At 37.8% G+C, this 26255-nt stretch overlaps 1 protein-coding gene across 1 annotated transcript in view; it reads left to right on the top strand.

Moving 5' to 3' along the window:
- LOC138691056 (protein Wnt-11b-2-like) overlaps positions 1–26255 on the top strand; it is a 211291-nt gene that overhangs the window by 115741 nt on the left and 69295 nt on the right. The window contains exons 5-6 of the mRNA XM_069812721.1: positions 4422–4611; positions 18751–19043. Coding sequence (XP_069668822.1) covers positions 4422–4611; positions 18751–19043 — 483 coding nt within the window. The remainder of the gene's footprint in view (positions 1–4421; positions 4612–18750; positions 19044–26255) is intronic.

Here is a 26255-nt window from a genome sequence, read left to right on the forward strand (position 1 = left end):
AACCGATTTATATAAAAATTGGAATATAAATTAAGTTCGTTGTAACTTAGTTAGGCTATATGGCATTCAAAATACTTTATTCAAAAGGGGGGTTATAAGGGGGCCTGAATTAAATAAATCGAAATATCTCGCTTATTATTGATTTTTGTGAAATATGTTACATAACAAAAGTTTCTTTAAACATGTTTTCCGATAAGTTTTATTCTTTACAAAATTTTGATAGGACTGATATTTAATGAGATAAATGAGTTTTAAAATTAAAATATCTCCATCTAAGACGGTGCAATGAATTAAGAACAAATGACTCCGTCTATAAGGGGCCTTGGACAACAAAAATTGAAACAGGGGCCTTGGACATCAACAATCGAAAGCTATTAAACATAGCCTACAGATAATGTTTCTGTGTTTGTATGAAGTAATATCAGAAGCTAAATTAACCGATTTGTATAATTAATTATTATTTTACCATTGGAAAGTGTAGTTTCTCTAGATGGACATAATGCTATAATGTTATTACAGTAACGTCTGAGTAAATCGAGGACAGGTAAGATTAAAATAGCTTCTTATGTACAGAAAAATTGATAGGCTATTTTGTACATTCGTTTTCTGTATTTCTTAAAATAATATTTATGTACACTCATTTTAATCTCAGAGAATTAACGAACAACGAGTGTATATTGATTTAGTATGCAGTAATAGTACGTTAGCTTAGCAATCCATTATTTTATCATTCAAATTTTAACTATGCTCAATTGAATCGTGTTAAAATACATAAAATATATATGCAATAAATTCAATGCAAAAAAAAATGGGTAATGAGCGAAGCAGATTATCTTGCGCTGTTGTAAAAGTTGTTCCCTGGATCAAACGTCCTATTTTAATTATGTAATTACTTTATATTTATTTCTAACAGGTGCAGCGGAGCGCACGGGTACGGCTACGGCTAGTTTGATTAATAAGCTTAAATTACTCCAGGTTTAGTGTAAGAGTGGCCTATATCTAACGATGTCTCCCAGCAAATTACTTAATTTAAAAACAAAAAAATCGTGTTAGAAGATTGAATTTGTGTATTTTTGGTCCAGGAAGCATCCGCTTTTTGGTGCAAAGATAATTCGTTTGGAGTGTTTCTTAATTGAAATTATGAAATGGCGTTCCTGTGCTTCACATTTAATTGGATTGGATCAATAAATAAAAACTAGATCTGTCGATTGTGATGTCCACTAGGTTATAAAACTAGGCCACTGGCACTGGATTGATTTACTTACTGGATCAGGGGCGGCTCTGCAATAAGAACTGCAGAGCTGCAGAACCGCCATTTAAATGTACTTGTAAAATTAAAAATGTAAAACGTGCTTTTATGTAATCTAGTTCATTGTTTCATTCATTTTTACAATTCATTCTCCTTCGATTCGAGATTTTATTGTCTGTAGGAGCCTTGAACTACTCGAGAATTTTAGCTGTAGTGTACTTTTCGGATCTGTGATCGACAGTCCTGGAGCTCAACGTAGGGTAGTCCGCAGCAGAAAACCGAATATACAAAAGAACCGCCAACACCCTCACCTCTTTATGACCTGCGTTAGAACACATAGGCTTCTGGACTACTGTATATCATTACAGTTCGAGTGTGTTGTAGTACTGTGGGTGTGTGATGTGATTAGTCAGTGTGTCTAAGGAAATATTTTATATTAAAAATTAATGGAATAAAAACCTAATCGACCAACCTTTTTCGAAATTAGCGATACGAGGACTTGCCGAATCAGAAGATTCAACAAAACGCGGTTTGACTGATTTTACTCCACATTTAGATTAAACTTTCAAGGATCATTTATAGGGCTCGTCACAATTCAAAGGAACTACGAAAATAATTCAAAATTAATTGCTGGATAGCAATAAAATTATTGGAAATCTCTCTTCACTGCCACCAAAACATGACGCTGAAAGTTTGGTGCAAACTATCTTAATGGAATGTAGGCTTAACGGAAGTTCTGTCATAATTGAACCACATAAATTAATTGAGCTGGTTAATGGCGGGGCTAATGAGTGGGAAACACGGAGAATTTGTATTGTCCCACAGCTCATTTTTTGCGCTGTTATGCCAAAAAATTAAATTTAATAATTCAACAAACATGTCCACAAACTGATAAAGTTACGATACTTTATTGCAAATCTGTAGGAACTCCCAGCTCTCTGTTTTATAATTCCGTTAGCCGGTACGGGTGTAGGTTAGAAAAGTTAGCGTAACGAAATTGGGTAGGAGTTAAAAACGTTCGAACGATAGAAAGTTCCTGATGGTTGTTCATTCAGGTATTAACATATGGGGCATATCGCCACTACGTAACTAGTTGTGCCAGGTGGGAGAGGTGTAGCGCACGGGGTGGGTAGGGCGCGCGGATGTTGGAGTACAATTTCGGGTGCACAGTCAACTTCGAGAAGGGGCTGTAATTACACGCGTTGCCCGATTTAGATGCAATAAACAGCATGCGTTTGCTAAATGCACTATTTTTCATGCAGAACTGCCAACCTTTGTAACCGCGGACCGCTACTGTACTGGATTATAAAACTACATCAATGGATCGGATAAAATATTTACCACCTTTTGAAACTGTCCGTTGATCAATTAAGATAGATATTACTTTAATACTAGCTTGTCAAGAGGTTAAGTAATTAGTAATTACTAGATCATTATACTGCATTATAAAACTAAGCTTGTCAATAATTGACTAAAATATTTACTAAGTTATGCACTACATTGTTAATCAATAAAGATATTTTCGATTATAAAACTAAGTAAGTCAGTTGATTAAAACATTTACTACGTTACGATTGCTAAATCTGTAAAGATAATTATTCGAGAATAAAACTAGATCTGTTAATTGACTTAAAATGTTTACGAGGTTATACATAACTTAACTATTGTTAATTTATAAAGGTATTTAGTCGATTAACCAATTGACACAGTAGGTTATACACTACGACTGCTAATTTACAACAGTTATCTGTACAACTCTAGATCACCAGTGGATCATTTACCTTCACGAGCCGAAAGCGAGAAACAACGAGTGATGTAAAGTTACTTTAGCCTATGGCTGTATAGGCCTATATGATTTTTACAACGCCTTCACATAAAGTTTAAATAAATGTATTAGAAGCAGGCCTAATAATTGAAATATTAGGACTAGCACCTGACAGGTGAATGGCTTTTGTTTTGTTTCCTTAACTACGGATCATAGAAAGTTTTGTTTTCTAATACAGTACTACAAATTACAACTAGTCTAAATAAAGGAGACCAGATTCTTGTTGTAAGTAAAAATATAAGTGAATGTATTGAAGTTTGAAGTTGATGGTTTGCCTGAAGAAATTTAAAAAAATGCTTCAGAAGAGGTAAGGAAATTTTTAATTTTTAAGTTTTAACACGTTAAAAAATGCTTCACTTTAATCTTCTCCAAGTCCATCTGATATCGAAATCACAGATCTACATCAACTGTTTTAACACGGCCCTCTCTAATAGTAATTTGTAGTACAAGAGAGTAAATTAAACTTTATCCGTGAGTGGGAAGTTCAGCGCCCGAGGCGAAGGCAAAGAGTGATAATTCTCACGAACGTACTCTCGTGTGCTGTAGGGGAGACTGTTGTACCTTGAATCACTTTTCACGTTTTATTTTAATTTTTTTAATAAAAAAAACTTGAATTCATTATTGAAGATTCCTTTACATCTTCCAATACAATACATATTTTTCTGTTTTGCAGACCTATTAAGGACGAAAAAAGTAAAATGAAGGGATATGTAGAGTGTTCCATGGTACAACAGGTTCATGTACCTTGGATCATACCCTCTTGTACTTTGAAACTTTGGAACACAGGAAATATACCCTAATGGCTGCCTAAACTAGAGATGAGAATAAATCATGAAAATTAACATACGGTATGTATTTATTCATCACATGATAGGGAAGGCACTGTACTTGATTGATAGTTAAAAATACAGTTTGAATCATATTCAAGGGAAAAATTGTTCCGGGATCTGGTATCGAACCTGGGACCTTTGGCTAAGCGCGCCAACGCTCTACCACTACCACATACCTCAAGTGGGTTGATATCGTCAAAGACCCAGCATGAGTGCACAGTGTAAGCTTACTGTGTGACTTTTTTGTGTATCGTTCCTATTGTGCCTATGTTACAATTTCCACACAAATTGAAATTCAGGTGAAGTATTTCAATTCTTTAACATTCCATAGCCCGACAATATGAAAATTCCATCATTACAGAGTTAATTTAATCACAAGCATAATTTATAACTTATTAAAATGTAAGTTAAAATTACAGAAATTCTGTGAGGCTAGGTCTAGTGGACATTTCCAGTAAAATTAAGAAGGTTTCATGGAATAACTGAGTTTCCTATTCAATTTCTTTATCATTGGAAGGTCAGGCGTACGGTCAACAACAACAACCACAACGGAGTCAGGAATACGAAGACGAGGAAGAGGAAAGAGGAAAAGAGGAGGTGAGGAGACAGAAGAAGTGATGTCCCTGACATCGCCGTACTACAACAGAAATCATCTCAAGACTTCCCTAGCCGCCGTGAACATCCACAACAACAGAGCTGGCCGCAGGGTGCGTTCATTTTTAGTATTCAACTGTTACAGGATGAATTTAGAAAAGAGGTGGCGGTCTAGCTGTATGCCGCGCGTAATACTGGTGACAGACTACAGTCACTAATCGCGATGATCGACCTAATCCCGATCGGGTTTGTAGCACTGCCATCGTGATCTAGACCAGGCCGTAATGCAGGATGTGTGACGTCACTCGATGGGTCGGGCTTTTCTATTTGAGTATACGGAGCTGAGTGAAATATATTACTTTAATGCGTGTCGGTGCTCAATTTTATTTAGCGTAATGTGTGTATAAGATACGTTCACTTCTTATTGCATAATATGTTGCAGAAATAATTATAAAACTGTGTTATTTTAATGTGAACGGAGTTTTACATGTTAACATAACCTGTTTGCATCAACATTTTAAGTTTGGAATGGAAGCTATTTTGAGATTTAATAAAGAAGAATTATTTATATTGTGATTTTAATTTAGCACATCTACCTTCCTTACTTGTAGGTAGAAAATTTACCACAGTCCCTCCTATGAAATTAATGTAGGTACGTACGGTTGTGTGTTACTTCATCTGGTAGGTTAGATAAATAGAATTAAATACGACCCAGTATAGTAGGGAACAAATAAATAAAACAATTAAATTGTTATTCAATGTAATGTGTGCATAAGTTCCATTTATTTGTTGTATAATGTGGCAGGATTATAAAACTGTTATTTTTATGTGAAGAGAATTCAGCATGTTAACATAACCTATTTGCGGCAACATTTTAAGTTGAGAACGAAAGCTATTTTGAGATTTAATAAAGAAGAATATATTTAGGATAAACTTCAGAACACGGTTATCTTCCTTACTTAAAGGTAGAAAATTCACCACACTCCCTCCTATGAAATGTAAGTACGTACGGTTATATTACTTACTACCGCTGAGGTATAGTTCCGGTAATTTCTGAACTGAAAACAGTTGAATATATTATTTGTGGAGATGCATTTAATCCTCTAAGCAAGGCATAATAAAAGCCTGAACTAACCGAACTAATTAGTATATGCAAGGTGTATGAATACGAAGGGAACTACCTCAGTGCTAGTTTAGGCCTGGTAACATATTAAACTAATCAGACTGGAGTACCGTATGAAACGAATAAATACAATTGAAGTGTAGAAAAATTGCATTTACAAGTTATACGTAGCGTTATGCTTAATTACGAGTATGATGCATAATTGCGAATATAGAAATAAGGCAAGTACTGATAGAGTAAACATAACCTATATTTTCAACACATCAAAATATGCGTGCGATGCAACTGAAAATTGTTGAAACGTGCTTAAGTGAATGTGCAAGAATTTCGTAATGAAGTGAGCGTGCTTTATTTCAATTAATTACAATACTAGATACTGTAACAGTAATGAAGACCATAAGGTATAATTTTTCACAATATACTATATGTATCTCGCTTTAGTTCAAATTGTGTATATTATCAAACGTAGTATTATTTATAATGTAGATTATTTACACATAAGAAGGGCGCAATAATTTAAATTTAATAAAACACATACGGTAAACTAACAATAATGAATTAGACAAGAGTAACATCAGTAACGCTGCACTTAGGCATAATCATAATTTACTTTACATCCCAGTCAATGTTTCACTTTCACGTGTATATTATTACACATATTTACTGTTTATAACACCAAAAATTCACTTAACCACATAAGTTCGCAATGCTTCATCGAAATAAAGGCAGGTATTACACTTACGAACTTTGCCTGCAACAACGTAATTTTTACACCAAAAATAATATTATACCTTACGTTGCAAGTGAATTATGTCTCAAGTGTCTCACAATCACTGTTTAAAATTTTACTGACGCAATTACACTGCATTTCAGAGAAATATATGTTATTTTTCATGTACTGCAACTAATCGATATGGTTGAAAGACCGCCCTTCGCAATCAGCTGTTAAGCGAGTCACGTGGTCTGCCTTACGGCCTGTATTAGATCACGTTGGCAGTGGTTTGTAGTGTGTCACCGTCCCGATCGCGATTAGGAGCTAAATCCTGTTTCGAGAACAAGATAATCGCGCTGAGGCACGGCCCAGTGGACGAAAGTAACATTTTAGTAAACTTTGGTTTCGAATCACCTTGATTTATATTATTTAGGAAGTCGTGATAGCTTCTGCTGTGGAATTTTGTTACCCCTTCCATTGTATTATATGAAATAGAAACGAAAATGAATGGCTAGAAAATGAATTTGGCTACTATTAGACGTAGTGGAGAAATTTAATGCAGATGTGAGAAGAGTAAAAAGAAATATATTAACAAATGACAGACGAACTATTCATATTTCATATACAGTAGCGCGCAAATTAATCCGAACACGACATATTTTTACATTTTCTGTCATTGTTGGCCTCACAGCTACTCATACCACTTTAATTGACATCTGTAGTACGTGTAATTCCATTGTTGAAGGTCTGTCGTTATTATTTTTTTTATAATATGTGACATTTTGCCTGTCGTTTTGTACTTATAAGCATTTCAGTTGTGTTGAAGACTTAATACTGTAATCCTGTGTACATTCTGTCGTCTTCACAAATGGATACAACTCCACGAAAATGGTCTAAAATTATAACATTAGCAGAGCATTCTTCTATGACACAGAAGCAAATTGCTGCAGAATGTCAAATCGGTTTGGCTACTGTTAATTCGATCATAAAACGATACAGGAAGACTGGATCCATCACACCCCAGAAAAAAGGAAACTGTGGCCGGAAAAGGAAGACTTCACCTACAGATGATCGTTTAATAGCCAGGAAAAGTAAATTAAATCCTAGACTAACTGATGTCGACTTAACCCGCGAGTTAATGACTACCACTGGGGCGAATATTCACATCACAACAGTGCAGCGTAGGCTTTTGGAAGCTGGACGAAGGGCTCGTAAGCCTATTAAGAAGCAACTGCTAACCACTGTTATGTGCAAAAAACGCTTAATGTGGGCAAAATTACATCAACACTGGACAGTGAATGACTGGAAGGATGTACTTTTTTCCGATGAGTCTCATTTCGAGGTCCACGGCCACCGCGTTTCTTACCTACGGAAAAGATCCGAAAAAGTAACAGCAGCTCATCTCCAACAAGCACCCAAATACCCTCCTAAAGTAATGTTTTGGGGTTGTTTTACACACGAAGGGCCTGGAGCATTGATACCTATCAAGGGAATGATGAATTCTGACAAATATATTCACTTATTGGAAACCAGAATCGTACCCCAGCTGCAAAAATCATTTCCGGATGGCAGAGGTGTGTTCCAACAAGACCTGGCACCATGCCATACGTCTCGAAAAACTACAGAATTCTTCAACAAGAAGAATATACTCCCCTGGCCAGGCAACTCACCCGACATCAACCTCATTGAGAAATTGTGGTCAATTTGCAAAAGAAGAATGCAAAAAATGGATTGTTCTACAAAGGAGAAGATGATTTCTGCCCTCACTGGTGTATGGTTTCGCGATGAAGAAATGAAGAATATTTATGGGAAATTAGTGGAATCCATGCCAAATCGTCTCAGAGCTGTTATTAGGAACAAGGGAGGCCACATAGATTACTGAGGTATGTCTTAGATCCTTTTTTTTTTATCCCGTTTGAGTGTTTTCGCATAAGTAATTACGTTGTTCGGATTAATTTGCACGCTACTGTATATATACATATATACAGGGTGTTTAAAAAATACGGGGCATAATTTCAGGTATGTATTTCCCACATGTAGACAATCAAAATAGTTCATTACAACATGTGTCCGGAAATGCTTCATTTCCGAGTTATGGCCTTCACAACATTGAAATTCACCGGAACGTTTTTCTTTCCTCAGGTCGTTGTCATTACAGAAGATGTTCAAAATGTCCACCTCCTGCTTGAATACAGACCTCACATCGATATCTCATTGATCTGCGAACACGATCCCAAACTCCAGGAATATTGCGTATGTCCTCAGAACATGCCACAATTCGATTCCGAAGGGATTCCAAATCAGGCACCGGAGACGAATAAACCAATGATTTTAAATGGCCCCACAAGTAGAAATCGAGAGGGTTCAGATCACGTGAGCGTGGAGGCCAAGCAATTGGGCCACCTCTACCTATCCATCGATCAGGAAACTTTCGATCCAAGTACCGGCGAGCCGTACGACTGAAGTATGTAAGAGCGCCATCACGCAAGAAGTGAATGTGTTGACGATTGATCAGTGGAGTGTCTTCTAAAACATGACGTATGGTGTTTTCCAGGAAGTTTGTGTACGCCTGCCCCGTAAGTCTGTTTACAAGTACATGGGGTTCAACCAGTCGATCACCAATGATACCGGCCCACATGTTGAGGGAGAACCGCACCTGGTGATGAGATGGAACAGTTGCACGTGGGTTTTCATACGCCCATACATGCTGATTGTGGAAAGTTGTTATGCCATCTCGTGTGAACTGTGCTTCATCTGTAAATAATACTAAGGCAGGAAAGTTCGGATTTACACCACACTGCTGCAAGAACCACTGACAGAACCTAACTCGTGCAGGGTAATCTTCTGGTGACAGAGCCTGTACACGTTGCAAATGATAAGGATACAATTGATACTCTTTCAACAGTCTCCAGACAGTTGTATGAGGAACATTGACTTGCAACGCTACCCTTCGTGTGCTGATAGGAGGAGTCATGTTCACAGCCTCCAGAATCTGCTCCTGTACTTCTGGAGTTGTAGATCTTGGTCGTCCCTTTCCCAAACCAGGAGAGTTAAATTTTCCATACTCGCACAGACGGTAATGGAGACGTACAAATGTCTTCCGATCTAGACATTGTCGCTGTGGGTACCTCTCCTGGTACAAACGACGAGCCAGCGCAGCATTGCCGTCCGCCTTACAGTACATGAAGTATATCTCTGCCAGCTCTTGATTTGAATACATGTCGCACAGCCTAACGCCTACACAACACTGAATGTAACCTTCGCCTCGGAATGAACTGTCAGAGTGCCCTCTTAATGTCTCCTTTGACGGCAACGACCTGCGGAAAGAAAAACGTTCCGGTGAATTTCAATGTTGTGAAGGCCGTAACTAGGAAATAAAGCATTTCCGGATACATGTTGTAATGAACTATTTTGATTGTCTACATGTGGGAAATACATACCTGAAATGATGCCCCGTATTTTTTAAACACCCTGTATATATATATATATATATATATATATATATATATAGCAGTCGAAGGCTGCTGAAAGATGTTTAATTTTAATAAATAATGGATTAAAAACTGGAACTGATTTCTTTTTCAGATTTTCAATTTGTCTCCATTACGAAGCTATCGTTGAGGTTAGGGTTGATTTTAAAAGTATGTTTCATTACAAAATAATATAATTTTGATATGATGATATAAATTTTATAGGTTATAAAATCTCTTTTCAAAATAATATAAATAGTAATGATATAAATTGTATCAGTTTACATTGTAAAGCATATAACAATTTTAACAAATGAATCGCACTTTTTAGAAAGGAACTAAGCCAAAATTTGTCATTTTTATTTCTTCTGATGAAATGATTAATACTTCCAAGACGCAAAGATAAACACAGGAAGGAACTTAAACAAACCTTTCCCTAACATCAAGTTGATGTTTATATTACGGCACTGGCACACTGGTATTTATTCATGAACGTAAGTTCTTTTGCTCTCCTGAAAAATAGAACATTTTGACTTAGTTCCTTTCTAAAAAGTGCGATTCAAATAAATTCCCATATCAAGCTGCAAGAAACAACAAAAAAAGAAAAAAACAATGAACAAACATCGAAAGAAAGTATGAACTTTAGGTGTTGTCCAGGAAGGAAACAAACATATACGTATGTACACAGAGAAAATTGTTTCCTCTATGGTAGTTCAGCTGTTGACCAGACGGGACCAAGCGTGACCTAGTGTGTCACCACATTTTGGGTAATCGCGATCGGAGCTAATCGCGATTAGCGACTGTAGTCTGTCACCAGTATAACGTCCGAAGAGAAAGTGTATATGCGTAGTTTCAACAAGATTCCGCGATGGCTCATACAGCGCGTGAATCTATGACTGCTTTATTTGAAGGGTTTCAAGATAGATAATAATTATGTGGCAAGCCCACTTTCCTATCTCAATCCTTGTGACTTTTATCTGTGGAGAAAGTTAAAATATGAAGTGTACAGGTGCAAGTCAAATCAGAACACCGAGGAAAAATTATAAAGAAAACATTCGCTATGAAACTTCATCAATTTTGCGCCGAGTCGACGGAAACTTTATTCGCAGATGTCAGCAGTATACACAAGCCGACGGACAGTACTTGAGAACTTTCTTGAAATTAGTACATTGAACAATATGATTTCTTTCTCTCGCCCAGTCTATTAAAATGAATCATTTGGAAGGGAATCATATGCCACTTTGCAAGCTCGAATAATTACTTGTCGCTGTGAAATAAGCAATAGAATTCAGAATCCGCCACTGTGCTGTTATTTGCGGGTCATAAAAAGCAGAAGACGTGGTCTGTCTGCCATACTCTTGTGTAATATCTAGAGTTAAGAAGTTATTGCCCTAAAATCTCCTTTAATTAGCATGCATTTATGCCCTTAAAATAAGAAAAATATGTCCCAGGATATATACTAAAAATTCGTAAAATACTCTTATAACATTGAATCTACATAATTAAGCTTGTTATTTTATTGTTGAGAGCTTGATGACTTGCCTCTGTAAAACTGAACTGCAGTTCACACACACTGTCAACCAGTTGATCTTCCGTGGTAAATCTGTGGCTGTTATCTCTCAAAATTCTCCTGTAACGAGAAAAACTCCTTTCGACCTCACAGAATATTATTGTTGCGTGTTTAAAGGACGATAATTGCTCCACAGAAAACGATAAGTAAAATGTAAGCCCAAAGATTTTTCTTCGAGATAATCTCGTATTTTGAAAAGTTACTAATATTCAGAATTTTTTAAAATAACACGGGCTATTCTGTCCTTCATATTCTACCTTGCACTGACCGGAACAGAAATTAAACTGGATGTGATATAATAAAAAGTATTTAATTAATGATTCAAGGGAAGAAGAATCTTCCCAAGTGATGTAATGTCTGTAGGCAGAGAGGTAAAGTGTGCCAATATAAAGCTAAAATGTTCTGCAAGTTTTCATTTGGCAGAATATTTTGAGCTATTTCAATTGACACAAGATCCTCTGAGTCCAGTAAATTAATTACATCTCATACGGGTATGGGTTTAGCATAATACAGCATTACCCATAACGAATTACAGTGAAGTAATGGATCAACTGAATCCGAGCTGCAGATTTCACAAAGATTTTCTTTGCAGTGGACAGTAACTTAGCTAGTGTATAGAAACACAGCCTAATTGCTTCCGCAATGAGATGGAAAGCATAAACAGGTGGGCTATATTAAATTAATTCTATGACATAAAATCACCCGATATGACAAACAATGCAGTAGAGACAATTGATAAAAATAGTTCATTTTAAAGTCGCTTTAATTATTTATAATTTGTTAAATTATTTTTACGAGGGCAATGTTAAAATATACTAAACTGAAAAATATGTAAAAGTTAAATGTAGTTATTTAAAGTGCAAGAATATTAAATTATATGCACAATAACATTCATCCAAAATGCATGGTTCCTCAAGTGATTAAGTTTATGGGCAAGAAGACTGCTCATCAGTCAGTAGGCCTACATCAGGCATGCCAAAAATCAGACTCTAAATGTGCAGTTTCGTGCGCGGATCGCCGGTCTGTGCGGACTTCAACATACAAGCGTTGCTCTTACCAGTTCTTAGCTGGAGGGGTGTACAATAATCTATTCTGCGCTTCTAGGGCTGGATTAAATAGACATTTGGACATTATAAACACACTTAGCAGAAGGAAAAATACACAGTTATTATCAGTGTCTATACTTGACAATCGTAATACAAGAAACTTTAGGCTTACTCAATTATACTTCACAAAGTAGTGGTTTGTAAAGCATAATTTATTAATATGATTTTTATAGAGTATTTGACAAAAAAAAACATTGCAGTAATTTCGAAACAACAAAAAACGAACAAGTATTTCATTTTACGTAGTAGGTACTAATTATTTTAAAGTAATAGACCCTACTCTTTCATTGCTCTTCGAGCATTATTATTTATTGGGACCATTGGTACACAAATGTTGAAGAAAATATTATACTTCCAATTAATTACATGCAGTAGGACATTGTGAAGATTTTATACTGAAATAATTTCCTTGCTGTATGTCAATATAATTTAACTAGTGGCTTGTGCAGCAAATACTGCTGCAAATTAAGTTCGTTAGACGTTCAAATAAAAATTTTTCAGATTTATTTTCAATGAAGAATACTTGTCTTTTTGATAGTTATTTGCTTCCATAATAATGAAACATACTCCCTCTGAATGGATTTTTTTTAGGCCAAATACTTTTTCTTGAACCTATCCAACTTCAGTTTTTGAGTTTCAACGCTAAAACGCAAGTATCAATGTCAGGACGATAGCAGTAGCTATTTCAGGTCATTTTGGATTGTAGGCAAACGTTAAAAAAAATGTCAGGTTTGCTAAGCTTTCGAACAATAGCATTTTCGTATAGCTGCTGCATGTAGAACTTGAAATGTAGAGCGTAAAATCATTTTATCCTACTTAGAGATCTTGCTGAAATGATCTGGAGACTACAAAATTTTCTAGGCCTCTTATTTTATCAGTAAGTAATACCTTTTGATCTTTCCTTAGGAACTGTAATTTTTGCGCTCTCTCGAGCCAAGACTGAAGACAATGACACAGATCAATATCTACACTACACCGCCATTAAGTATATGAAAATGACCCAACCCCACTGGGTTAATAAGTATAAAAATATTTGATTTTAATAACAATATTATCATCTTTCTTAAGTTTTGTAGTTATATATAGCAGCCACTCAGTAAATTATAGAAATGAAGATCTAAATTAAGATATTCTCTACATTTACTTACATAACCACAAAACGTTTCACTTTCATGTCATCAATATAGCATCAATATTATGTACAATTAATGAAAAAATAGATGCATCCTGATATTAACTATAATAATATTTAATTTCTAATGGTAATAATGTCATCAAACCACCTCAAGTTTCGTAGATTTGAATATCCAATACACAGCTGTACTCAGAAAATTATACACTGCAGAATCAGTTTTTAATAACAAATTGAATTGAGCTCTAAATATGTTGGCAATCCTGCAGGTCATGGCCTTCGTGTAATAGCCTATTGTTTATTGTAGTGTGTGTTTTGTTTTGAAATTCAATCAAGTCTGCCGTGATTGAATAAAATTAGTTCTCAAAACTGACAACAGATGGATTTTGGAAAATAGGAAAATTATGTAGGAAAATTGACATTTCACTGAAAACTACAACTTTTCCGAAAAATTTTGGATGTCAGGCATGAAAATGAGGGGTCACTCATTAAAATCCGTTCAGCCGTTTTCGCGTAATTTCCATTACCAGTTCAAATTATATATATAGACATTAATATTAATAAATGATGTAAATTAAGCTAGAATTTAAATTCACATATAGTTTATTCGGAAAACGTTGAGAGCAAGTATCGACAAGTTGGAAGCGTTACTGAAAGAAATTAAAAGTGTAGTTCACAAGCTGAAAAGCGACGATATTCTATTTATGTCAGGTTTAAAGATTTATTAATGTAAGAATATTAGCATAATATAATGACGTGAGATGAAAAATTTTCCATTATGTATTTTTCCAGAAATTTTTCAGCCTTGCAAATAGTTGCTTTCTTCGCTCCTTACAATCTCAAGAGCTTCATATGTATTCCTCACTATATTCTCATCACTTACCAGCTTATGAAATGAAAGTCGTAAGTTGTCTAACCATTGATTGTTAGTACAGACGCCAAAACAACTCCATTGTCAAGTTCGTTTTTCCGTGGGAGTACTGATTAAGAAATAATCGCCGGCAATATATTTTGAGAACTTTACTAATCTGATGTAAACTGTCACAACACTATTACCTCGACATGGGCTGATGAAAGCCTTTCATTTTAAAATAATTATTGTTGGCTGAGGAAAGCATTATAACAATTATGTTATATGATTCGTAATTTCTCTTCTTTGTTATCTGTGAACTCCTCACTTTATTTATTATAACTTATTCACAGACAGCCAAATCAGCACCCGTACTGGAACTGCGTTACTGAAAGAAAAGCTGATTATGGTGTTGCAAGTCTGTATAGCCCTGTCGCGTTCCTCTCCAAGGCGATTCACTCCCTCCAGGTAGGGGAATAGAAAATGCACATCGCACAGAGACTACTGCACAATGCGCGCGACTGCGCAATGTGCAGGGTTTTGGCATGCCTGGCCAATGTCCATAACAATCTACCAAAAATATGAAAAAGTATGAAATTCTTAACCTATTATTGTGCTGATTTGACATTTCAAGTGAGGCTTGTTTGTCTATAGCTTCTATGGATTAAAGTTTTTTTTTCTTTTTGCACCTCTAACAATTTCTTCTAGCCTATGGCGTTCCGTGAATGACGAGGACATGAAGCTGCAGTGAACAACACACTATCGTCATCGGCGACAAGTTGCTTTGATGATGGCATTGAAAATCTCCTATCACGCTACGGCAAATGTCTCAATTGCCATAATGATTATACAGAGAAATAAGTAATGGTTGTAAGTATAATGGAATGTATGTTTTACTTTCTGTTCCGTTTAATGGCCGACCTTCCGAATGTACCTGGTGTTTAGACTTCGGTCAGTAATAAATCTCGCTCTATTTTATTTAGTGCTGTAGATAATCCGGCAGCTATTTACAACGACTAAAACAAGTTCTAGCCTGTCAGAGAAAAGTGGCTGAAAGCCATAGGCAGCGGTAAATACGATTCGATGCATTCTACATTGCATTGTTTTCAACTAGATTATTTATTGTTTTTGAAATAGCATGGCAAATTGCATACTAAAACGTGTGTATTAACACAAAATTATTGCCCTTTATTTGGTCGTATAATTTATAAAATATAGAATATATTTACAATATAAAATAAACACAACTCCATTACAGGCTAAGTCGGTCCGGAGAGTGGCGTGAGGTTGTACAGACAATCGACAATAATGGCAGCAGGGATGTCAGTCCTAGTGCCCGCCGCGCCGTCTTTACCCCCCAAGAAATTTCATATTAAACCCTGCCGCTTGAAAGATTAGAACAATGGAGAAAATCCATGAGCCCACTGGAAATCGAACCCGGCTTTGCACGTTACGCCTTAACCGCGACGCTACCAAGCGCCCCCGTGTTGACAGTATAAATGTAAGACTGTGGTATGATCCATTGCTGCCGTACGTTGTTCAACTGTGTTTATGTTTACTCTAAAGCTGGTGTGAACGAAGACAGGTACCTTGGTTTAGCTTGGTTTTGACCCGGGACACTTAGCACGGTTTGGCCCACTGTGCGCCCTTATATGCGATGATTGCCCAAGACGACAGGTGGCCTGGGTGGCATTCGTGAATCCGATGCTGACAGCTGGGTCATTCTGCCTCCGCCAAGACGTGTAGTCTGATAAGCCCTAAGCCCTTCCTATGTCAGTATCACTACCCCAGCCTATTTTCACTATTGCGGATGATAGATGAAATGAAGGAGGAAGTGAAGAATGTTGGTGGAATGATAGAGGGAAAAGGGAGTACCCCGAGAAAACCCCTCTGAAATGTCTGCTCTGTCCACCGCAAATTCCATCACGACTTCGGCTTGGACGGAAGGCCAGCGCTCTAGAATTGTAGCCACAGACGCGGCAGACAGGTACCTCTCAGGTGAGAGCAAAAAATCTATTTGACTGAAGATAATTGGTCCTTCTGCTATTTGCTGGGAACCGCAGAACGCGGTATAATCAGAGGGTCCATTTAATGCCCAGGCGGCGTCAAAGAGGGAGCTTTCTTTTGAAGAGACAATATAAGAGTTTGTTTATTGATGGGCCTTCTCAAATGTCTACCAATGATGCATTAACACATTGTAATTGACGTTCTCATATCTACTCCACGTGGAATAAAACCAATGTTGTATTTGGAGTTCACTGATGACAAAAAAAGAAGGTTAGTACGCCTAATTTTACTTTTAATTAAATGCAATCTTATAGCTTAAAATATATTCACTGTCGATTGTGGCAGTAGAAATTAATGTACTGATGTCGGTATAAAAATAATTATAAACAAAAATAATCTTTGCAACGAAAATATGACAACGCCGCTTGACATTACACGTATGATGGCGTACAAAAAAATACATATTCAACACAAAGCTTTCCGCCTCGTTATTAATTGGACACTCGGTCTATACATACGCGGAGGGACCCAAAAATAACTGGAATGTTTTTTCTTTTTCCATTTTTATTGAACTCTATGTACATTCACAGTACTTTAGTCCCCTTCAAAGTATTTTCCATGTGCATTAATGCACTTGTCCCAACGCTTTTGCCACTGCTGAAAAAAGTGCTGGAACTCTTGAGGCAGGATACTGTTCAAAGCCATTAGCGTGTTTTCTTTGACGTCATCCACATTACTGAATCGCTTTCCTTTCAGACATTTCTTCATCCGTGGAAACAAAAAAAAGTCCGACGGAGCCAGATCGGGTGAGTAGGGTGGGTGAGGCACAAGCACCATGTTGTTGTTTGTCAAAAACTGTCGGACCGTCAGAGCTGTGTGGGCTGGAGCATTGTCGTGGTGAAGCAACCAGTTCCCATTTCTCCACATTTCGGGCCGTTTTCGTCGCACACTCTCTCGTAATCTTTGTAACAGATCCAAATAGAAATGTTGGTTCACTGTTTGTTCTGGCGGAACGAACTCTTTGTGGACAATGCCATTCACATAAAAAAACAAATCAACATTGTTTTCACAGTGGATCGCACTTGACGTGCTTTCTTGGGTCATGGTGAATTTGGAGTTTTCCACTGGCTCGATGCTTGCTTTGATTCTGGATCATACCCATAGCACCAAGACTCGTCCCCAGTCACAATTCGTTTAAGAAAATTTGGATCGTTCTGCACTTCACTCTTCAAGTCGCAGCAAACTCTCACGCGGTTTTCTCTTCGGTCATCTGTGAGCAAGCGAGGAACAAATTTTTCAGACACCCGTCTCATGTGCAAATCTTCGGTTAAAATTCGCTGGACCGTGCTCCATGACGGGTTCGTTTGCTCAGAAACTTCGTCAATGGCCTTTTGACGATCTTCACCAATTTCACGTTTGATTTTGGCAATGTTTTCGTCATTTCTTCCTGTCGAAGGACGCCCGGGGCTTGGCATGTCTTCAGTTGACATGTTGCCAGATTTGAAACGGGAAACCCACTCGCAGACCTGTGATTTCCCCAAAGCATCTTCATTAAAGGCTTGCCGAAGCATCCCAACGTCCTCGGCTGCAGTTTTCCCTAACAGAAAACAAAATATCACACACACTCTTTGTGCCTTGTGGTCGGCCATCTCACTAATCGCCAAACGGTTGAAACAGGAACGCAAACAACCAACTTATCTCAGACTGACGCCAGCTCACTAACGGTCGCGGGAGACCCCAAACTAACACCACCTAACAGGACAACTCGTAACTACAAAGCATGCGCGCGCAACAATTCGGTTCCGGTTACTTTTAGGTCCACCCTCGTATGTTGCAATACGTTGCACATCACACAATAGTGATGCGAGCCGCGTCTGTGACTCTGTGCGGTCCAGGTTCGATCACCGGCAAGGATGTGAAGGAATTTGTAGTGGACAAATAAGACGTTACTAAGGGTATTCCTTGGGATGCCGTACTACTCTCGTTTCGTCGGCCTGGGTGACACAGTCGGTAGAGTGCTAGCCTTCTGTTTCCGAGTTTGCGGGTTGCCATACACCTAACTTGTATTCAAAGTGACCAAACGCAGGTTCTAGTTATAAACCTGCTACCGCTTATTCTAAAGTCCTCACCTTCATTCGATTGGATCTAGAATTTTTGCGAAGACTCCTACGAGGTCGTTAAAACGTGCGAAAGACTCAGAACTGGACAAGATATCCAAGAAAGTACTAAAGGCAAACAGTCGAAGGTACATAAGAAGTAACATTGCACATGCTGTGTGGCAGGCGGTGGAGTCCAGTCTGGTGACGCAGTGCAAGTGCCACGGCGTGTCCGGCTCCTGCAACATCAAGACCTGCTGGCGCGCGCTGCCCACTTTCCCCGAGATCGGCGAAAGGCTAAAGCGCAAGTTCGCCGTGGCCACCGAAGTGGTGAGTCGCCGAGTGGGGGCAGGGCGCAAGTTGCTGCCCGCCAGCTCTGCAATGGGCCTCTACAACGAGGACGACCTCATCTACGTGACCAAGTCCCCGGATTACTGTCTGAGGGATGCCCGCGTCGGTAGCCAGGGCACCAAGGGAAGGTAGGTAACATCCATCAATATACCTTTGGCTTGTTTAGTAGTATTAGTAGTAGTATTTATTTATTTAACCTGGCCTTCTCTGCCCCTCTACCACGGGATTACAACTATAATATGAACACTAAAATTACAATTAATATTAAATTTACAATTACAATTACAACAAAAATTAAAGTACGACAAGATTATCTGTTTACTGTAACAAGAGTGACAGCATTCTATGAATATGTATGTATGTATGTATGTATGTATGTATGTATGTATGTATGTATGTATGTATGTATTCACACTGCAATGGGTATATACCCGGTGGCAGTGGTAACTAATTACACTCAATAATGACAATAACTACTCAATAATGACTATAATTAAAATACAATTAATAATAATACTAATAATTAATACTAACAATAATTAATAATAATAATAATAACAGGGAACTTCCTAAATTAAATGAAGCACGATCACTTAAAATAACATTTAAAGTAAATCTAATTTGTATCTTAAACCTAAGTTCGAACTAAAACCCACTACACTCATTTCGCTGTCAACTCACTCACTGCACTGGAACTACGACACATTTCACTGATTCTGTCCTGATTTCACTGACACTTCAAAAATATTTCACTGTTCAAATACTTTGCACTGCCACTATGAACTATAAAGCTTCACTGACAGGAACACGTTTCACTTACACAGCACACTTCACTGACACGACATACTTCTTCACTGACACGACATACTTCTTCACTGACACAACATAATTCTTCACTGATACAACACTTCAATAACAAAATATAATTTACACCCTTTAAATAGTGTGTATAATATACTACTGTCTATTAGTAAAGTCCGTAAGCCTATTTTTAAATACATGTTTGGTTACTGGTAAAGCCTTTAGTAAGTCTGCAGGTGAAGCATTCCAGTCCCTGATAGTACGATTGAGAAAAGAAAACTTTCCAGTGTCCGTCCTCTGTCTTCTTTCCCTCAATTTATATGAGCGGTCGTTCCTTGAAGAGTAATTTGGCGGCTGCAACCTAAGCCTAATTACGTAAAATAGATAAGTAATAATCAAATAAAAAGTAAAGAAATAACATTGATAACTAGAAAAAGATGCAACTGAATAAATAATAACTAAATAACCGTCAAGCAACCAACATTGAGTGCACACTAACTCTGTGTAAGTTAAATTGTGGTTTTCTGTTAACGAACAGTGACGTGTATTATGCAAATCAAGCTTTCAGGTATAACTCCCTGTAAATTGGATCGGTGTCTAGTAGAGTACCCGGGTAGCTCAGTTGGTAGAGCGTTGGTACGTTTTACCAAAGGACCCGGAACAATTTTTCCCTCGAAATTATTCAAGGAAATCCTTAAGTGAAAATGTAAGTAAGGGGATAAATAAAGAAAAAGGCAAGTAATAAATCAGCAATATTGGTAGCTCAGTTGGCATGGCACTGACTGCGGCCCCGGATCAATATGGTAGCTTCATAATATATGTGTAGTGGACAAAGGCAGGATTTTCCTAGACGTTCTCCCGTTTCCTTCCATCATCCACCGTCATCTTCATTCCATCATCATTTTAACAGTATTCACGTATGATGTAGTATTGTGACTGGCGTCAGTCTGAAGAGGCGTAGCAGTACGCTTTCAGACGGGTGAAAGGGCACTCTAGTGGGACTTGGCCGGAAATTTAAACCTACTACATGGCTGAGTGGACAGATGACACCACATAGCCGAGTAATGATCCCTACAAAGAAAGCGGCCGTTTGAAATTCAACAATCACTCCTAAGGTGTGGTAAAGCACAATAAGCCCATTCAAGGCTGCGGTGCTAGCTTTCGGACCCCTCCGTACTGAAAGGATGGAAGAAAGTAAGTGAATGGGATAAACAAATGAAATTAACAATTAAAAGTAAACAAGTTAGAAAGTGAATAAGCGAATAAGGGGAAAATGTAAACGCACATATAAGTAAGAAAATATTAAAAGAAGTAAATAACTATTAAAATTTTATAATATTTAATAAAATGTACAAAACATATTATACAATTTTGAGGGTAGAAGGTGCATGGAGTCTGTTAAAGAATAGATTGATTACAATAGATCGGATTCCTTTAACAATATATATATATTTTTATAATAAAATACAAATAAATTGAATAATTAAAGGAAGAAAATTTCATTTAAATAAGAGGACTCGGGGAAGGATGCAAGAATACTTGTAGCATTACCGCGCTGAATGGCGATACCAATGCGCTGATGTAGATATTGACTGCTTCGAGGGTCCCCAGAAAGCTGCACTAAACTTCTGCCTATGGTGGAGATGAGAGCTTTGGCTTCACTACACCATGATCCAAACGTTTCAACCGCAAAAGGGATAAAAATATAATTATCTGCAAGATGTTTATATTTATGGTGTTTACTGACAGCGGCACTTCCTGCTGCAGATCCTGGTGTCTTAGAGGTTGAAGACAGATGAGAAGAGGCCAGTGTATCCACACATGTGGAAACCCAAATTAAGGATTTGCCTACATGCCACGGGACTAGAGTCAGACCATCGGGTCTCTTGTCGTCTGAACGACTGATCCCCTGAGGATGTTAATGCTCTTTTAATGATGTCATTGAGCGATGAATGACGAGAGAGACGCTCCTTACTCATGACACAACTTAAGGCATGGTGGCCATAAGAATCTACAATATTGCCACAGATACATTTATGAATGTGACAGATTTTGCAACCGAGGCGTAAAGCCACGGAAACTTTAAAGGATCTGGGATCCATAAGGGTACCGATGTTAGGGGAAGGAATTGCATGAAGCCAAGATCCTGAAACATTTTGTTGGAGAGCCAAAAAACGAGCACGATCTGTATCTGAAGAAAAAGATGACTGAAGGGACTCCTTAACAAGAGAGATTAGTATTTCATCCCAATTCTTTTGAACCGCTGGAAAAGACGGAGGATCAGAGTTATTGGAAACCTCACCCCATCGAACTAAAGCTTCCTGCACAAAAGGGATCTGAACCGAATCACTGTAAGAGGGAAAAATAGATTTGATTCGGTCCAAAACCCCGTGCGCAGAAGCTAAAAATGCCGGCGTACAAATATCACTCAATTTTCTAATACCTAACCCACCAAATTTAACAGATAGAGAAGCCTGAATCCAACTGCAATCACTAAGATAAATGTTAAGTAAAATTTCTAAGTAATGACGTATTATATTGTCAGCTTGACAGAGGAAAGATGGAAACAATCATATAGGGGTAGTCCGCAAAAAGTAGTTAAATTTTGGAATCAATAAACAGTTCTTAAGGAGAAAGTAAGATATGTGGGGATTAAGGGGGACTAACCTGTCAAGCAAAGTTTTCAAACGAAGCAATTTTTGCTCTGCAATATCTTGAACTGCATCTAAGAAAATAGGGGTACCTAGAATGGTTAAATCAGATTTAGAAATTAGTTTAATTCCAGGAGCTACAAGCTGAAAAGCAAATACAACTTTCTCGAGGTTATGAGAGCAGAAATAAAGTTCGCATTTGTCTGGGTTGAGTTGTAAGCCAATTTGAGAACCAAGGGAAATTATTTTCTGAAGGTCGCTAAGAACAACCAAAGGATCACCAGCTAAGGTTCCGTCATCAAGATAAAAAGATTTAAAATCACTATTAAGAGATGTAATAATTGGTTGTAATACAAGACAGAAAAGCAGGGGACCGAAAGGGTCCCCTTGTTGACAGCCTAATTGGGATAAGATAGTGTGAGATCCGTAAAACAATTTCGTAGGGTATCTATAGGCTTGCCAAAGAAAGACAAAATGTTGGGGAAGATTTTGTTTAATGGCATCCAGCATTACGTCGCGTTCAATACAATTAAAGGCATTTTTAAAATCTAATTTTAAGAGGATCTTATTAGAGGAGGAATTATCTTTCAAGAAAGAGCGAACTGAATGGATAACAGATTCACAGCCCTGAGACGAACCAAAACCTAATTAATATGGTCGGAAATAATGACATATCATCCCTAATAAGAAGGCAAGATATTTTAGCTACAAGGCGTCGAAAAGTATAGCCTATTGCAATAGGACGCACACCGCCATCCTATTTTGCAATAGCCAATAGCGACGCTCCATAAAGGTAAGGGCAAATTTCAGGATTAACTCTCCCAGCTAACATAAAATTACAGGGCCATATTCATAGACATTCTTAGCGCGGGCTTCCGGTGGATGATCAGCGAACTAACTCTTTCGTATTCATAAACCAGTGTTAGCGATAAGATGTGATATGAATCCTGTACAAGTTATCAGTCGATAGCCGGGGCTAGTTTAGCACGCTCGTAGCGCGGGCTACGAAATGTCTATGCATAGCACCCACAGAGATTAGAAATAGAGATAAGCAGTCTTTTGCCAGAATCGCCAGCAGAGATAGACACAAGATCTTGTAGATGTTGTGGGCGGAGGCCATCGATCCCGGATACTGAACCCTTCGGAAAACTTCGTAATTCCACGATGACATTATCTTCTGAAATCTTCAACAAATGATCAGTAAGGATAGGAGGATCAGGAAATGTATTCGGTCTTGAGGGAACCGGATGTTTATCTAATAAGGCTTGATAATTTGAAATGTTAAAATCCGCTACACCATCATCAGAGGACAGAATTCTAACCGCACCACGTATGTCACCGTCTGCTGCCTTCTGTTCGATGTGGCGGACATGAGAGGACTTAAAAGAGTTTGAAGAAGTCTTTATATCAGCAATTTAAAAATTATTAATATTGTCTTTTATCTTCGAAACGAGTGATTTTTTCCCAGACTTCTCAGGAACACGAAGCGCGATGTAGGCAAATAATAGGAGATTGTACCAACTTTCCACAGAATTTTGAGATAAACATTGGGAAATGAAATGACACAAACGGCTTGCAGCTAATGCACGAGAGCCCCTTTAGGAATTGTCCTCAAAACATGTACTGTCTTCGCGCTACGAGTTGGCGCGGGGAGTAGATAGGCGGGACGGGGGAACTTTACTCTACACTCTGGCCTGAAAACTTCAGTCCACTTACTTGGCTACAAGGGAACGGAGTCAGATATAAAAGATTCCGCATCTTCGGTGTTGTCGCTATGACTATCATTATCACATTTTTCAAAATTTCTGGAGTATCATCTGTTTATATTCCAGCCGTGTATATCATTTCGAATCTCTCAACAAAGCCATTAGCCCCACCGCCCCCATCCTGATGAACAACAATGAGTGTTCTGGACACACTTACGGTAGTCAAAACTCCCGTAACATTTTTATTGTGCCAGACCTTGGGAAACGTTAAATTGGTAGGCCTATCTATCCGCATTTCGTCCAGATACAAAATCGGTTTTTCCACTTTCCTAAGCTTTCTTATTTGCTGTAGATATCTTCACGTATTCTAATTTACAGTATTTTCCTCAATTTTTTTTGCTGCACACTTCTTCTACCTGAAATCCTTTTTCTTCAGTATTCGTCTTAATGTTGTCTTTGATTTCAAATCAATTTTCTCTTGTAAAAGGGTAGACGTTTGTTGCAGCTTGGTAGTATTTTTTTACTTGTTATTTAACGATACTGTAATAACTACTAGCTTCTTCAGTCTCGATTGAATTGATGACGGCGAGATGGTATTTGGCGAAATGAAACCAAGGATTCGCCATAGATTACCTGACATTCGCCTTCCGCTTGGGAAAACCTCGGAAAAAACCCAACCAGGTAGTCAGCGCAAACGGGAATCGAACTCACTCCCGAGCACAACTGCAGATCAGCAGGCAAACGCGCTACCTCCTGAGCTACGCCGGTGGCTCTCTTTCTTTTTCAAATAAAAATTCTCAATTATATCTTTTTTGTCAATCTCCCGTCGAAGTCATCTGCATTTGCGTTTCGGTAGTCTGGACGTTTACAATTTTTTTCTCCCTCAGGTGTCGACAACGCACTTTCTTCTGTGCAGTCTTTCATTTCATTCCTTATACGCTGTATTGTTCTTGTGGATAGATTAGAGTACTTTTCTACCTTTGCTGTAGGTTTCGTAAGAGGAATGCAAAGGCACTGTTGTTCTTTTTCTTCATCACAGAATTATTTTGCACTTCTAATAATATTCCTTTCTTCGCTATAGATTGTCAATCCTTGATTCCTCTTTGTCGACATATTTACAATAAACAAAAAACTGCTATAAACCTAAATAACAGTATACAATAACATAAATTCTATTAACTATATTATTATCAACACTATTAACACGAAAAGCAAAGGATAACTAAAGCAATACAAGATTTGTGGTATACTGAAAACAATTGTCTTGTTGAAACTAATAAAACACTACAGTAAAAACCCCACTATTATTTTCACAAAGTCGTAAAGATTCATAGACACGTGCAGTAGATGTTTGTGAAACAGGAATATTGCAGTGAACAGCGCGGTGCGCATGCGCGACTGTTTCCCCTCCGCCCCGTCCAAGTACTTCAGCCGCCTTCTCCTGGCGCGACAACAGTAGGCCTATATGTTGTTTACTATGAATAAGACGTGTTTGAAAATCGTCTAGTGATGATTTCGGAAAGGGAATGTTATTAGGAGCAAATGGAATATTAGGGTGGGCCCGAGACCAATGAACACGCAAGCCACGGGAACCTTTGAAAAGTTTAGCGGAGCCAGAAGGGCATAAGTGACAGGTAACAAAGTCAGAAGAATCACTGGAAATATCGACACAACTAGTAGTAACCGGTGCATTAAGATTAAAATCGTTATCCGTAGTAGTACTTGTATCATGATTGTCAAAAGCCGGAATATCGGAGAGATTCCCGGTAAGAGAGGTGTTGACATCGCAATTTGAAAATAGTTCACTGCACCAATCAACTGATCTTGAGGAATGATGAAGATTTTTAGGTGGAGATGACATGTAAATCGGCGCTGATGTGGAGACATCAATGTCGGACATAATCAAAATATAGCAAGAATAGAAAAATTGACAATGTAAATAGACATGGAGATAGTAGGTAAATACACAAAACGAAAGATAAAATTGCATTTAAAGCAACTCTGCGTAGAATAGCCGCTAAATTGATAGCCAGAAAGATCACTTATGAGAGTGTTTACTTTCCATAGTAACAATGTCTTCACGAAATATGTGGATTCTCGGAAGAAGTTTTAACACATAAATACACAAGATGTTGACGCACTAACACTCACACGAATAATTATGCAACTAATAAAGGTCTTG

The sequence above is a fragment of the Periplaneta americana genome, chromosome 16, assembly GCF_040183065.1.
Source record: "Periplaneta americana isolate PAMFEO1 chromosome 16, P.americana_PAMFEO1_priV1, whole genome shotgun sequence".
NCBI lineage: Eukaryota > Metazoa > Arthropoda > Insecta > Blattodea > Blattidae > Periplaneta > Periplaneta americana.